The 11,768-nt window shown below is 39.8% G+C and overlaps 2 protein-coding genes and 1 non-coding gene across 3 annotated transcripts; all 3 read right to left on the bottom strand.

Moving 5' to 3' along the window:
• On the bottom strand, positions 278 to 3,266 carry LOC109725692 (protein ROOT PRIMORDIUM DEFECTIVE 1). The gene is given in 4 exon segments (XM_020254982.1): positions 278 to 1,330; positions 1,789 to 2,708; positions 2,710 to 2,791; positions 2,793 to 3,266. Coding segments are annotated over 3 exon segments (1,218 nt in total). The 5' UTR covers positions 3,101 to 3,266; the 3' UTR covers positions 278 to 1,330; positions 1,789 to 1,880.
• Positions 3,385 to 3,469, bottom strand: TRNAY-GUA. The gene is given in 2 exon segments: positions 3,385 to 3,420; positions 3,433 to 3,469. It is a non-coding gene; the product is annotated as a tRNA-Tyr (tRNA).
• On the bottom strand, positions 3,982 to 9,506 carry LOC109725684 (probable pectin methyltransferase QUA2). Its single transcript, XM_020254970.1, has 8 exons — positions 8,546 to 9,506; positions 8,334 to 8,463; positions 7,559 to 7,799; positions 6,685 to 6,907; positions 6,165 to 6,334; positions 5,408 to 5,711; positions 4,838 to 4,976; positions 3,982 to 4,606 (listed from the first exon to the last, which is right to left on the bottom strand). The coding sequence occupies exons 1-8, from the start codon at positions 9,139 to 9,141 to the stop codon at positions 4,451 to 4,453; spliced, it is 1,959 nt and encodes a 652-aa protein (XP_020110559.1). The 5' UTR covers positions 9,142 to 9,506; the 3' UTR covers positions 3,982 to 4,450.

Genomic DNA, 11,768 nt, shown 5'->3' with positions numbered 1-11,768 from the left:
TTTAAAGAAGTAATTTTCAGGGAACCGTAAAAATTATCGAAATGCCAGTAAGCACAGGAATGCAGTTGCTGTCGTATTTCTTATAGAAGCTAAATAATCAGAGGACACAAACAAAGATTTATCTTAAAGTAAGATGATGCCTAATCTAATGCGGCTTCCCCTCCTGATCATTGAGAACCACAGTGAATTACCCTCAATAATAATAATAATAACAATAATAATAAACGAAGCGCCACCTTAAAGTGGAAATGGAACTGATTTACAAGCACAAGTGAGATAATAATATGGAGATTTGTTATAAACTTGAAGGCATTGTCACTCGAAGGTTCAGGGAAATTAATTTGCAACTGCGAAGAAATAATTCACTAATTGTACAAGCGTTACAACAATCTTGCAATAAAGTATTCAGAAGTCTCTATCTTTTGGCTGGCCCTTAAAATTGTTCTCAAAGCGACGACTCCTGCAACTTCCACGCTAATGATAAAGCTGTACTTGTTCATCAGCTGGTTACTAATAACTCATGAATCGTACCAAAAATTGAAAAAAATAATAATAATGATGAAAGGTACTTCACTAAAACTTGTTGAACAAACCACCAAATAATCATCAAGCTAGTACATAAAATCTTTCAATCTAATGGTTGAAAACAAAATGAGCACCAATCGAAAGGACATTTTAAGCCTGCATTAGTGAAGGAAGTCTAGTGTTGTGACGGTCACACCTCGTAATTTATATTCCAATCAATCAAATTTTTCTGTTCGAGAGATAAGTATAATAAAAATATTTTTCTAAAAGTCATAATGGAATGGATAAATCTTAAAACCTGAACAAAATTAGTCGGAGACACCACATTATCTACGTGACTATTACATTTTAGACTTTTTCACATCAATGAGTAGCTATAAAGTACTTCACCTCAGAAAACTTGCACCAACTACTCTGAGTAAATACAAGAGCAGATGAGATTCATATTAAACGAAACTAGCAAGTAGATTTGGTCTCTCCACAAACTCCAAAAAAGCAAGGGGATAACAGGGCCTGATCTCTTATTGCAATTTACATGTAAAATGACCCACCCAACCATCATTCACAATGCTGAGCGGTAATAAGAGTATAACTGATGCGAATCCATACCCATTGGCAGTTTCTGGCAAAACAAAGTCCCGCTTAACTGAGCACAAGGCAACTCGCAGCTGATAGTTCTGATCGGCAACCCGATGAAATTGTCGATCAGGTAAAAGCGAACGAATTCAGAAGGCTAGCTGAAACCAATCTTAGGCTCAGCAGCTCAGCTCTTCTAAGATCGAGAGAGCTCTCGCGCACCATACATCTGCAGTGCAGAATGGACTACATCAGTGTGGAGAAGATACTATAGATTGGCGAAAGCAGAAGATGAGAATGAACTTATCTACTTGGCTAATGACGAAAGGATACAACGCCAATATAGAAAAGGGTAACAGGCTGTGTCAATCGTGCCAAAGTGAATGACAAGTGAATTTAAGTACATGTACATGAATGAAATCAGGCAGAAATAATCAACCGAAAGGTAAAATGTTAAATCCCACCGTTTAGAAACATAGTCATAAGCAACCAAAGGGGCAGCATCAGAACGTAAGGATCTGGTGCTCGGCATTTAAGAAGTGTGCTGTATCTTCAGCTTATCAATGCTATACGTTCTATCAATAATGAAAAGACGCAGCAATTCCAGCTCCAACCATCAGCGAAATACTATAAGAAAAGAAAAAAAAAAGCCACGACAATGGAATGAATGATAATAATAAACTTTACCTTCCGTATCAGTGCCTACCAAACAATAATGCCTCAACGAGCATTTGAGACCAAAATGGAACCATCATCACCTCCATCATTTATCCGTCCCTTCATTCGGGATCCGACTCCGCGGTGCAAGAAGCGTAGCGCTCCAGCTTCTCGTTGAACAAGACCTGCGGGTCCTTGTCGATCAGCGCGCCGTCGTCGCCATAGGCGTCCCTCAGGAACACCGTCCAGTTCATCTCCGTGCCGGCGAGGTAGAAGGCGCGCGGCTGCTTGAGCAGCATCTGGTACGTGTGCCGCGTGAGGCTGAACTCCTCCTTGAACTCCACAATGTGGTGGATCGACGCCCGCTTCTCCAGCGTCAGGCTCAGGAACTCGTGGATTATGCCGACCCGATACTTCTCGGCGTCGACCGACCACGGCGTCAGCGTCGACCCGTCCGAGTAGGGCGAGATCAGCGGGAGCGTCGTCAGCGAGTCGAGCCGCTGCGCGTCGTCCTCGTCGAGGGGCAACGCCTTGCGGTGCGGGAGCGGGAATTTGAACGTCCGGCGCGCGCGGGATTCGTCGGCGACGAAGCTGCGCTCGAGGGCGCTGACGGCGAGGGCGGGGTCCCAGCGGGCGAGCTCGAGGACGTGGCGCCCGTCGGGGTCGACGGCGACGCGGAAGCAGTCGGGGTATTTGCGGACGCGGTCGCGGAAGTCGTCGGGGAGGCCGAGGACGCCGCGGCAGTGGTGGAGCTTGGCGAGGGGGACGCGGCGGCGCGCGGAGAGCATGAGGAGCTTGCGCACGGCCTGGACGCGGCGGGGCTCGAGGGCGTCGAAGAGGGCTCGCTCCTCGGCGAGGAGGGAGTCCATGAGAGGGGTGAAGGCGAGGTGGGGGACGGAGTCCGGGGGGAGGCGGGGGAGGTGGAAGAGGAGGGGGTGGCGGAGGGCGTTAGCGGGAGACCTTGCGGCCGCGGGGGAAGCCGAGCTCGCGGAAGAGGGAGCCCGCGGCGGGGAAGGGGGAGGGAGCGGAGGGGGAGGCGCGCGAGGAAGGAGCGGGCGCGGTTGAGGAACCGGAACGCGGCGTCGCGGTCCAGGGCAACGTCGAGGGCGTCGACGCGGAGCGAGGGCTCGCGCTGGATCGGGGCCACGCGGGGGCTCGCGATCTTCTTGCGGAGCTTCTTCCGGCGCTTGCAGCTCAGGAAGGGGAGGATCGACGCGGCGGCGGCGGCGGCGCCGGATGAAGCGGTGCAGAGGTTAGGGTTAGGGTTAGGGTTTGGGAGGGGTGAGGAGGGAGAGAGATTGGAGAGAAACGTTCGGTTTACGGCGGAGAGGCGCCGCGCCATGGGCGGGGGAAAAGGTCGCGAGAGGAGTGAGTGGGGAGACGGGAAGGGTTTGTTTAGCCGTGAAGATACCGGTTCGAGGATTTGGCCTTGACTCCGTTGAACTTACGATTCATGGGCGTTATGCGGCTCAAAGGGCTCAAATATTATTTTAACTTGCAACTCATAGTATGTTTATGTTTATTGTGGTGCAGAAGTAACAACAAAATTATCGTTATAATTTACAAAATTATATCAAACTTCATAATAATTTAGAATTATAATGTAAAAAAACAAAAAGCAAAATTTCCGACCTGCCGGATTCGAACCAGCGACCTAAGGATTACTGAAGACAACTACAGTCCTCCGCTCTGCCAACTGAGCTAAGGTCGGATTTTTATTTATTTTTGTATCATGCTAATTTTATTAAAAAGATAAATAAAACTATAATAAATAGTAAGTGGTCGGATTTTTATTTATTTTTGTATCATGCGAATGTTATTCAAACGATAATTAAGCATACTTTATTATCTAATAAACCTATTATAAATAGTAAGTGGGTTTCACCAAATATATTACTTGCCTCTAATCATAAAGCAATGGATAGTTGGTTCACCAAATAGATTGATAAGTTAATTCAATCGTTTTAGCCAAAGGGAGGCAAATATTAACAAATTTGAGTTGGGTACTCTTATCGGAACCAATCAAATCTACTAGGTAAAACACTCGCCCAATTTAATTTGTTTGTCCAATTCTGACCATCAACACTAATGCAAATTTTGGTGTAAATTGCAGCTACGAAGTAACTCTTTTCCTTTTTAGGTCGGATAAATTTTCATGTTCAATTCCAAAAGGAAATACTTTGCAGGGTTAAATACCGTAATCAATCGAAAACACTCTCCTAGTAAACACAAAATGATGCATTGATTTGCTGAACTGGTTCTGCAACAATAACCAAAGAAAGAATGTACAAAAAGAAAGAATAAGTGCCCATTCAAGGAGGAATGAGTTCAAAAGTAATATACCAACATAAATACATTGGCTGTGACCTGTGTGTGTACTGCAGCATCAACCCTTTATTCTGTATGCTTCAAACTTAAGATAGCTTTCGCAGCTACAATTCCTATCCTTATACTGAACTTCGACCAGGAAAAAGAACAACATGACCTTATGTCTGAGAGGACCGTTGCCTATTTCGCTAATTACAAAGCTCCATGGAAACCTTGCGCTTTCCATAGAAGTACAAGATTATGCTAACTGAACAATAATTCTTACCTCCTCCTGTGTTTTTAACTTTGTAATCCTTCTTTTCCTTATTGTTGCCATCATCCGCCAAATAACAACCTGTGTTAATTGTTAACTTATGGTATATAATCATTGCTGCCTCCTGAAAAAGGGCTTCTGACAGACTAGGAGTTTCTCATCACTGCTGATGTCGAGATCTATCATACGGGCGTCCCACTTCAGCTGTGCAGTCACTGATCTAGCAGCTTCAATAAGAGAAGCTGTATCGCGAAGTATTACCCAGCCCTGCACATGCGCCAGCGTGAGATGGGGCCAGAGACCAGATATTTAGGCTTAAAGACTAGATATCTAATATTGAAAAATATTCGAATTATTCAACAATAAGGAATGCAAGCAATGTTCTTCAAATTAAAAATTGCTCTACGCGTCCAATTCCTTGGATTGGCTTATCAAATATGCCCGTAAGCCATCTTGTAACTCAAAGAATTCGCAAATAAAGAAGTAATTAAGCCATACCTCTGGTCTGAGAATGCGGTCAACCTCTAAGAATATATCAAGCATGGAACACCTGTGTTTCTGATGCCTCTCGAGCGAAAGCAATCCTTCAGCATGCACCATATCGTAAGTTCTTGGATATGTCGGAAATGCTTCGCACCTAATCCAAGTTCCACAAAACTAGTAATTAGACTCCAGATATAATTAAAGAATAATTTTATCCAGAGGTGTAATAAATATCAGTCCCACACTTCGAGCTATCATTCAAGATGGCATGGACGTTATTCCCCTAATATCTGTTAACTATTCATAAGTCATGCACATACAAAGATTATATTACAAACAACTAACCAGTGACAGATTTTGTCTACACCCTGAAGATTTTAGTTGTAGATAATAGTGAAAAGGTTATGACCTATGAGTTTCTGGAACAATTTATGTCACCAAAGGTTCGTGAAGTTAGATCTCCAGCATAAGTTTCTTACGCTAGCTTGTACTAAGAGAATTGACCCAGATATGTTTCAGTATATGCTAATATCTGCATGAGGCTGCAAAAATATGTGTATCGAATGAGAGCAAAAAGTAACCTACCAATCATGCTGAACTCCTACAAATCCTCGGTCAAAAATCAGAGGAAGATAGTTAGGACCACTTGCAGGCACAACATTCATCACCCACACAGATTTCCCAGCTTCGAGAAGAGCGGCATTAAATCCACCAAACCTAGCATTCATGTCTAGCACATTCCTTAGCATGTTGAATGGTGGTTGGGGATCCTCATCTCCAGGTCTCTTTGGATGATCTGAGAATATAAGTGGTGAAAGCAGCGACCAATAGTTCCGCACTGCCGAATTCAAGCTTGAAACCTCTTCAGCAAAGTCATCTGACTGCACGCCTGAGGAAGTGAAGTACCGGTCAATAGAAATTTAAAAAAGGGTCTTACAGATATCCCTACAAATCATCAATTTACATATATGCCCCTCTAACATCTGAATTTTAATAGATGCCCCTCAAAAGTGCAGTTTCTTACAAAAAACACTCTGATAAAGGTATTTTTCTACTTCCTCTCTCAAAAAAAAAGAAGGTTTTTTCCTGCAAAATAGGAGTATAATTACAAGTATAAGGCCACAGAAGAAATTAAATTTTTAAAGGACATGTATGAAAACTCAGATTCTGCAGGCACATATATGATAATAATAATTTTTTCTGCAGTACATATGTTTATATTTCAACTCAAAAACATCTGCATATGAAACAGGACAACCTTCCATCCCAGATAGTGTAGAGTTAATAATTGCATAAACAGGCAAAAAATGGGAAAAACAAATGATTTTGTGGTGTATATTACCGTGTATATTAAGTTCAGTTGAGTTCAATCGAACCCGAGCTGGCCAGGGGGTTCGATATTCAATTGGAATCCACCGCTCACTTCTTGTTCCAGCAATGCAGGGATTAAGTGGTTTGTAGTATGGAGACTCAGTATCATGGCTTCTACCACAGACTGCTGGTCCAGCTTTCCTGGAAAACAAGTAAAATATATCCTTGTAAATCACAAACATATAAGTGCACGCCCGTTTTTCCATATATAGCACTTCAAAATTATCTAATTACAGACAGAATTCCTTTCAAAATCTGAATTTGTGTATATATCCCTGCAAAAGGACTACCCAACTTGAGATAAGAATATTTCTGAGAAACTGTACTATTGTAGGGCATGTATACTCTAATCTAGGTTTTACGAGAGTACAAATGCAAATAGATCACTTTGCAAGAATATACATGTAAAGGCCGCTTTTCTATTTATGACCAGTGTTAGGTGGCAAAATTTCATTAAGATCAAACATCGGTATAATCATGTGAGTGCTTACCGAGAACTGTAACATTTTTTTTTAGTAGTCTTCTTCCACACAATTGTTTCATCTTGTTGTGACAACATGTCCCAGCAAAGGTTTTCAGCAAAATGACGGATGGCCGTCCATTTCTTCTGGTTCTCTTTGTCACGCAGAGATCTAACAGTGTTCAAATGTGAAGTCCAGACGAAATAACCCCCAGGCCTTAAAAGTCTGTCAACTTCAATCAAGAATATTCCATCTGCAACGAGATGACAAACAGCAATAAGTTTAATAACAAATAAAGTGGACCAAAATGTAAACACACAGTATAAGAGTAGTGTTTACTGTTTTACTGGGGCGTTTCCAAAGAGATCCAGGCCAATTTAAAAACAATGATTAATATTCTACTGTGGTCATTTGATAGAAGGGACCTAAGTCAGCTCAAAAGAAATAAATTATTTTATACAAAAATAATGATACCTTGTGGTGGAAATTTAGTTTCTTAGAAAAACGCTATTGAACAGGACCAGAGGACAGGACCAACTTTACTAATAAAAAGTATGCATTGATATTTTTTATAAAAAAAAAAATTAATGGATAAAGAATTCATTGATAAAAATTGAAAATATTCTATTATACAGGGAAGGCACATTCCTTCAATAATCCACTTTTCCAATTGATAATGGCTTTTTGGTTTCCCATCTACCGAATCTAAACAATTACTAGTGAACTTCCACAAATCCAATTATGTGCATAAAACAATGTTGTTATTAGTTAACCTAGAATAAGAGAGATTGACTAATCATTGCAAAACAAAAAGTTCAAGATAGAGGACAAGAGAACAAATGAAGAGGCATGAATCATTCATTGCAGGCCTGATTTTAAGCAAATTTGGTTGATTGAGGCATACCATTTTTCTCCCACTCAATCCCACATCCAGCGCAGTGCACCATATCAAAGGAAAGATATGGATATGGGAGCTGTTTCGAAGCAAATGAACCTATCAAAGCGGGAATGCCTCTCTCCATTGTGAGCTGAACTTGACTGCCCGAAGCCTCATAATTCGCAATGCACATAGTTAGCAGCTGCTTTGAGAAAAGGTGTGCTCCCAAGCTACCAAATCCACACCCTATATCTAAAATAGTTCTGATCTGTAAAATTCCAAGGACTGATGCATAAGTTATATCAAACTAGTTATGAAACACTACAAACTAATGATGAAAACCATAATCAACACCAGGTGGAGCCCTTTCCCCTCACGAATCAAAACGGGCTTCGAGGAAATAACATCGAATGTCTCGAGCGTTTTTTGAATGATTTTCCAGCCAGCAGAGACAAATTTGTCTCCAAAGACATACTAAAACAAAATAGTTCTCAGCCTAATATTGACAAAATTATATCTGTACTTACTTTTTAGGAATGACTAGAAATCTATTTCCTGCTGCAGTTTAGTGGAAAAGATGTGAATAATAAATGTCAAGCTAATAGCATGATTCTAAAAATAAAGCCCATAATTCCCATGCGATAAACTAAACATTCATCATTCTCGCATACACTCGGATCATTCTGATATAGAAATTTAACAGCAGAACAAACTATCAGAATAGAACTTCCTTTCCTTAAGGCATCCTACTAAAATCTCATGAATTTATTCATGACAAAGTCACAAAAGTTTTCTCACTCACCCCTGCCTCATTGAAATTAGACTCGTTCCTCAGTCCAATCATCTCAGCTATCTGATGCGAATAGTCTTCGACTCCATCAACCATCAGGGAGTCGGAGCGGAAAGAGATATGCTCTTCCTCTACCATCATCCTACGAACACACAGGTAAATAAACCACGTCGTGCACACGAATCAAAGTCAAAATCAAACCTCACATCAACATCTATATCTACCTTTTAGTTAAGCTCCCAGAGGAGAACTCCTGCCCAGTGATCCTCACATTCTCCTTCCAAATGACGTCTCGCCCGTTCGGCCACCTAAGCGGGATTCTATAATTCGTCGGCGAGAGAATCAAGCAACCAAAGGAAGGGCCGCGAGAACACCAACGCTCGTACTCTATATTCGCTTCAAGATCCACTGAATCCAAACTCTCCGATACATTGTAATAACACGGGACGTAGTTTTCGTACTCTTCAGGGCAGAATTCAAGTTCCTTAGACTTCGAAACGCCGAGCGCGAGCTCCCCGATATCGGAAAGGTCCGCGACAAGCTGTTCCTGCAGCCGACGGTAATTGCGGTAAACGCTGTTCCACGACGAGACGGAGAGGGAGACGGCCCAATAAAAGGAGCCGAGAAGGGTAAAAACAGTGACTAAAACTACACCGAGTTTGAAAACGAAGAGCATCAATTTCCTCCTACTTCTCATGATCCCGCCGAAGCCCGGGAGCTCATGTCCATATCCATTAATAGACAAGTTATTTGGTTGGCACATTTGATCAAACAGGTGGTGGGCGCCGCCGGATCGCCCGCGGTGCAACGGCCGCGACATTCGCCTTCTCTCGGCCGATCCAATTGGATTAGAATCAAAACTCAGATTGGAGAATTGCTCAAGGAATTGTACAGAGATCGGGGTTTTAGCTCAATTGGTGACTTCGTAAGAGAAGAAGACGAGGAGAGTGTGCAGTGCATAAAAGAGTTGTAGGAACAGGACATGCTGAGGCAGGAAACAATTAATATGCATGGAACGACCCCCCATATACCTCAATAACTACATCATAAAAGAATGGGGCTAAGTGAAGTACACATAATAATGTTAATGAGGTTTTTGTCACGAGATTTTTCCTTTGTAATCCCTTCGAACTCGCATTGCAATAATAGTAATAAAAAAAATAAAAATAATGGTAAAAGTATTTAGGTGTACGTACAACAACATTCTTAATGTATTATTATTTATATTTATTATGTAGTACTGTGTGTGTATGATATTGGTACGTACGATTAGCATGTATTGTTGCAGTCATTTTGAACCATTGTGGTTGGCATGTAAATGATGAATATAAAATATTAAAATAATTTTTAAATTTATTTAAATATTTAGAAATAATAAATAGTTATAACATGGTATCACAAGAAAAGGTTTAAAATTTGAAACCGACGTGATTTCTCATTTTATATAATTTCGTTTTATTATTTTAAAATTCTAAAGGCCGGTAATTATTGTCCATAAGATTCGGCATAATATAATAATTCAATTATACTGTATAGTATAATTTGATTTGTAATAAAATTCACAACGGTCGCTCCGTTTGTGTGTGAAGCGGAAAAAATTGATTGAGATAGTAAAACCAAATTAAAGAAAAAAATTAATAAATTTAATTGACGGGTCAATTTTTAATATTATCATTATTATTCATATTAGATTTTTTTTTTTTCGCTTAGACTCTCATAAAAATAGGTAAAACAAAGTAAAATCCATAAAAAAGCAAACTTTTTAAATTGGGCGACGATCCGTACGTTGACACCTTATTAGGGGTCTTATAAATAATAAATAAATAATAATAATAATAATAATAATAATAGGAGGAGGAGTAAGTGTTGAATTTTGACAAAGAGTTGACCTTCGACACTCCCTCGTTACCAAATTTGGGCAATTCTCCACCGTCCACTTATGCTGGAGTTCGACCAAACTTTATTTGGTAAATTCACATAATACTCCAAACAATACAAATAATAATAATAATTATTATTATTTAGTAGATAAGATAAAGTAATTTTATTCTAACTTATGATTAAGATTTTTATCGAAACTATTATCCATCTTGATTATGAAAAAGTTTAGGAGACATTGGAATCAGACCTAAAATGGTGGGGTCTCTTTCTAGAATTTATAATTAATAATTCAAATGCGCCAAATCATTCCTGAAGCACTGAAAATAGTGAAAATAAGAAATTGATAGTGCTTTGTGACTACCAACACAAATTGACGGAGTTACAAAATTAAGAAAAGGAGCATTTGACAAGGATTTATGGTCACATAATTCCACTCCATAAAGTTAGTGCTATTTGAACTTTGATAAATATTGATATATCAATTACCTATCCCACTCTACACACTAGTGTGGTGGTGGGACCCCAAGATATACATGTTGTGAGTTGTGACTAGGGTTCAATCTCAAAGATATTCATTCCAAGCATTAACTAAAAAAAAAAAAAAATAGTGGGGTCGATCTCAATGCGAGACTATTTCATTTGTCATTCCATAAAATATATAAGTTTGTACTTAGTTCGGGGATTTAAATAACTGAGTTCAAATTCCATTATATTAAAATTTTAATTTAGAATAATTTATTGTGATATAATATATATAAATTTCGTAGAAGATAATAACATTCTGATTTTAAACGCACAAATTTGGATTTTGATTTTTGAGTCCCATACTTCTAAGTAACTACGTGAATCAATGGCCCGACCCTTTTAGAGCAATCTTAGAGGCCCAAGTTTATTACTGGGCCCAATTCGTTATTCACTGTAGAAGCCCAACTCATTTTGGGCCTAGTTGTTTCTTTTTATGGCCTAACTTTTAATGGACCTAATGTGAGGTGGGCTGAGTTGATGGCTATACGGGCCAAATCCAAGCCCATTAGGCTCAAATATTTAACCCAAACATAAGCATCCAATCCATGTGACCAATTTCTTCTTTCCAAAGTTGTCTTCGTTTTGAACCATGATTATTATTATTATGATTATTATTATTTAACTTGCTCGTAGGCTCGTACCTGAATGAACAGAGGTATGGACCTCCATTTTCGTGAATGTGTAAGCAGGGATTTGAGCCCCTGACCTTATACAACTGCACTGGATGACATTGTTACCATGAGAATTAAATTTCCATACAGAAAATGATTGTTCGAGATCACGACCTCTTATTGGCCTCATTTGATTCAATTTGGTATTACCAACTCACAATAATTTCAACTAGCAAATCTCAATTACATCTTCGTTTAACCTATCCTTGCATCAACGAAGCTAAATGATGTTTTGAATATACCTTAAGTGCGTTAAATTGTGTGTGTGTGTGTATATATATATATATATATATATATATGATATGTATAAGCATAGCACGTACCCATTTTCTTCATAGAGCAAATAAACTTAGTATATGTATAAGCATAG

The sequence above is a fragment of the Ananas comosus genome, linkage group 2 (assembly GCF_001540865.1).
Source record: "Ananas comosus cultivar F153 linkage group 2, ASM154086v1, whole genome shotgun sequence".
NCBI lineage: Eukaryota > Viridiplantae > Streptophyta > Magnoliopsida > Poales > Bromeliaceae > Ananas > Ananas comosus.
Note: the sequence above shows the minus strand (reverse complement) of the source record. Positions and strands in the feature narration are given on the sequence as shown.

Bases quoted from the DNA above. Each gene is read 5' to 3' on its own strand.
- LOC109725684 (XM_020254970.1), bottom strand. From the start codon at position 9,141: ATGTCGCGGCCGTTGCACCGCGGGCGATCCGGCGGCGCCCACCACCTG. The intron at 7,800-8,333 runs GTGAGTGAGAAA...GGAATTTTACAG, and splicing joins CTAATTTCAATGAGGCAGGG to ATCAGAACTATTTTAGATAT. The intron at 4,607-4,837 runs GTATGGCTTAAT...GCGCATGTGCAG, and splicing joins ACCGCATTCTCAGACCAGAG to GGCTGGGTAATACTTCGCGA.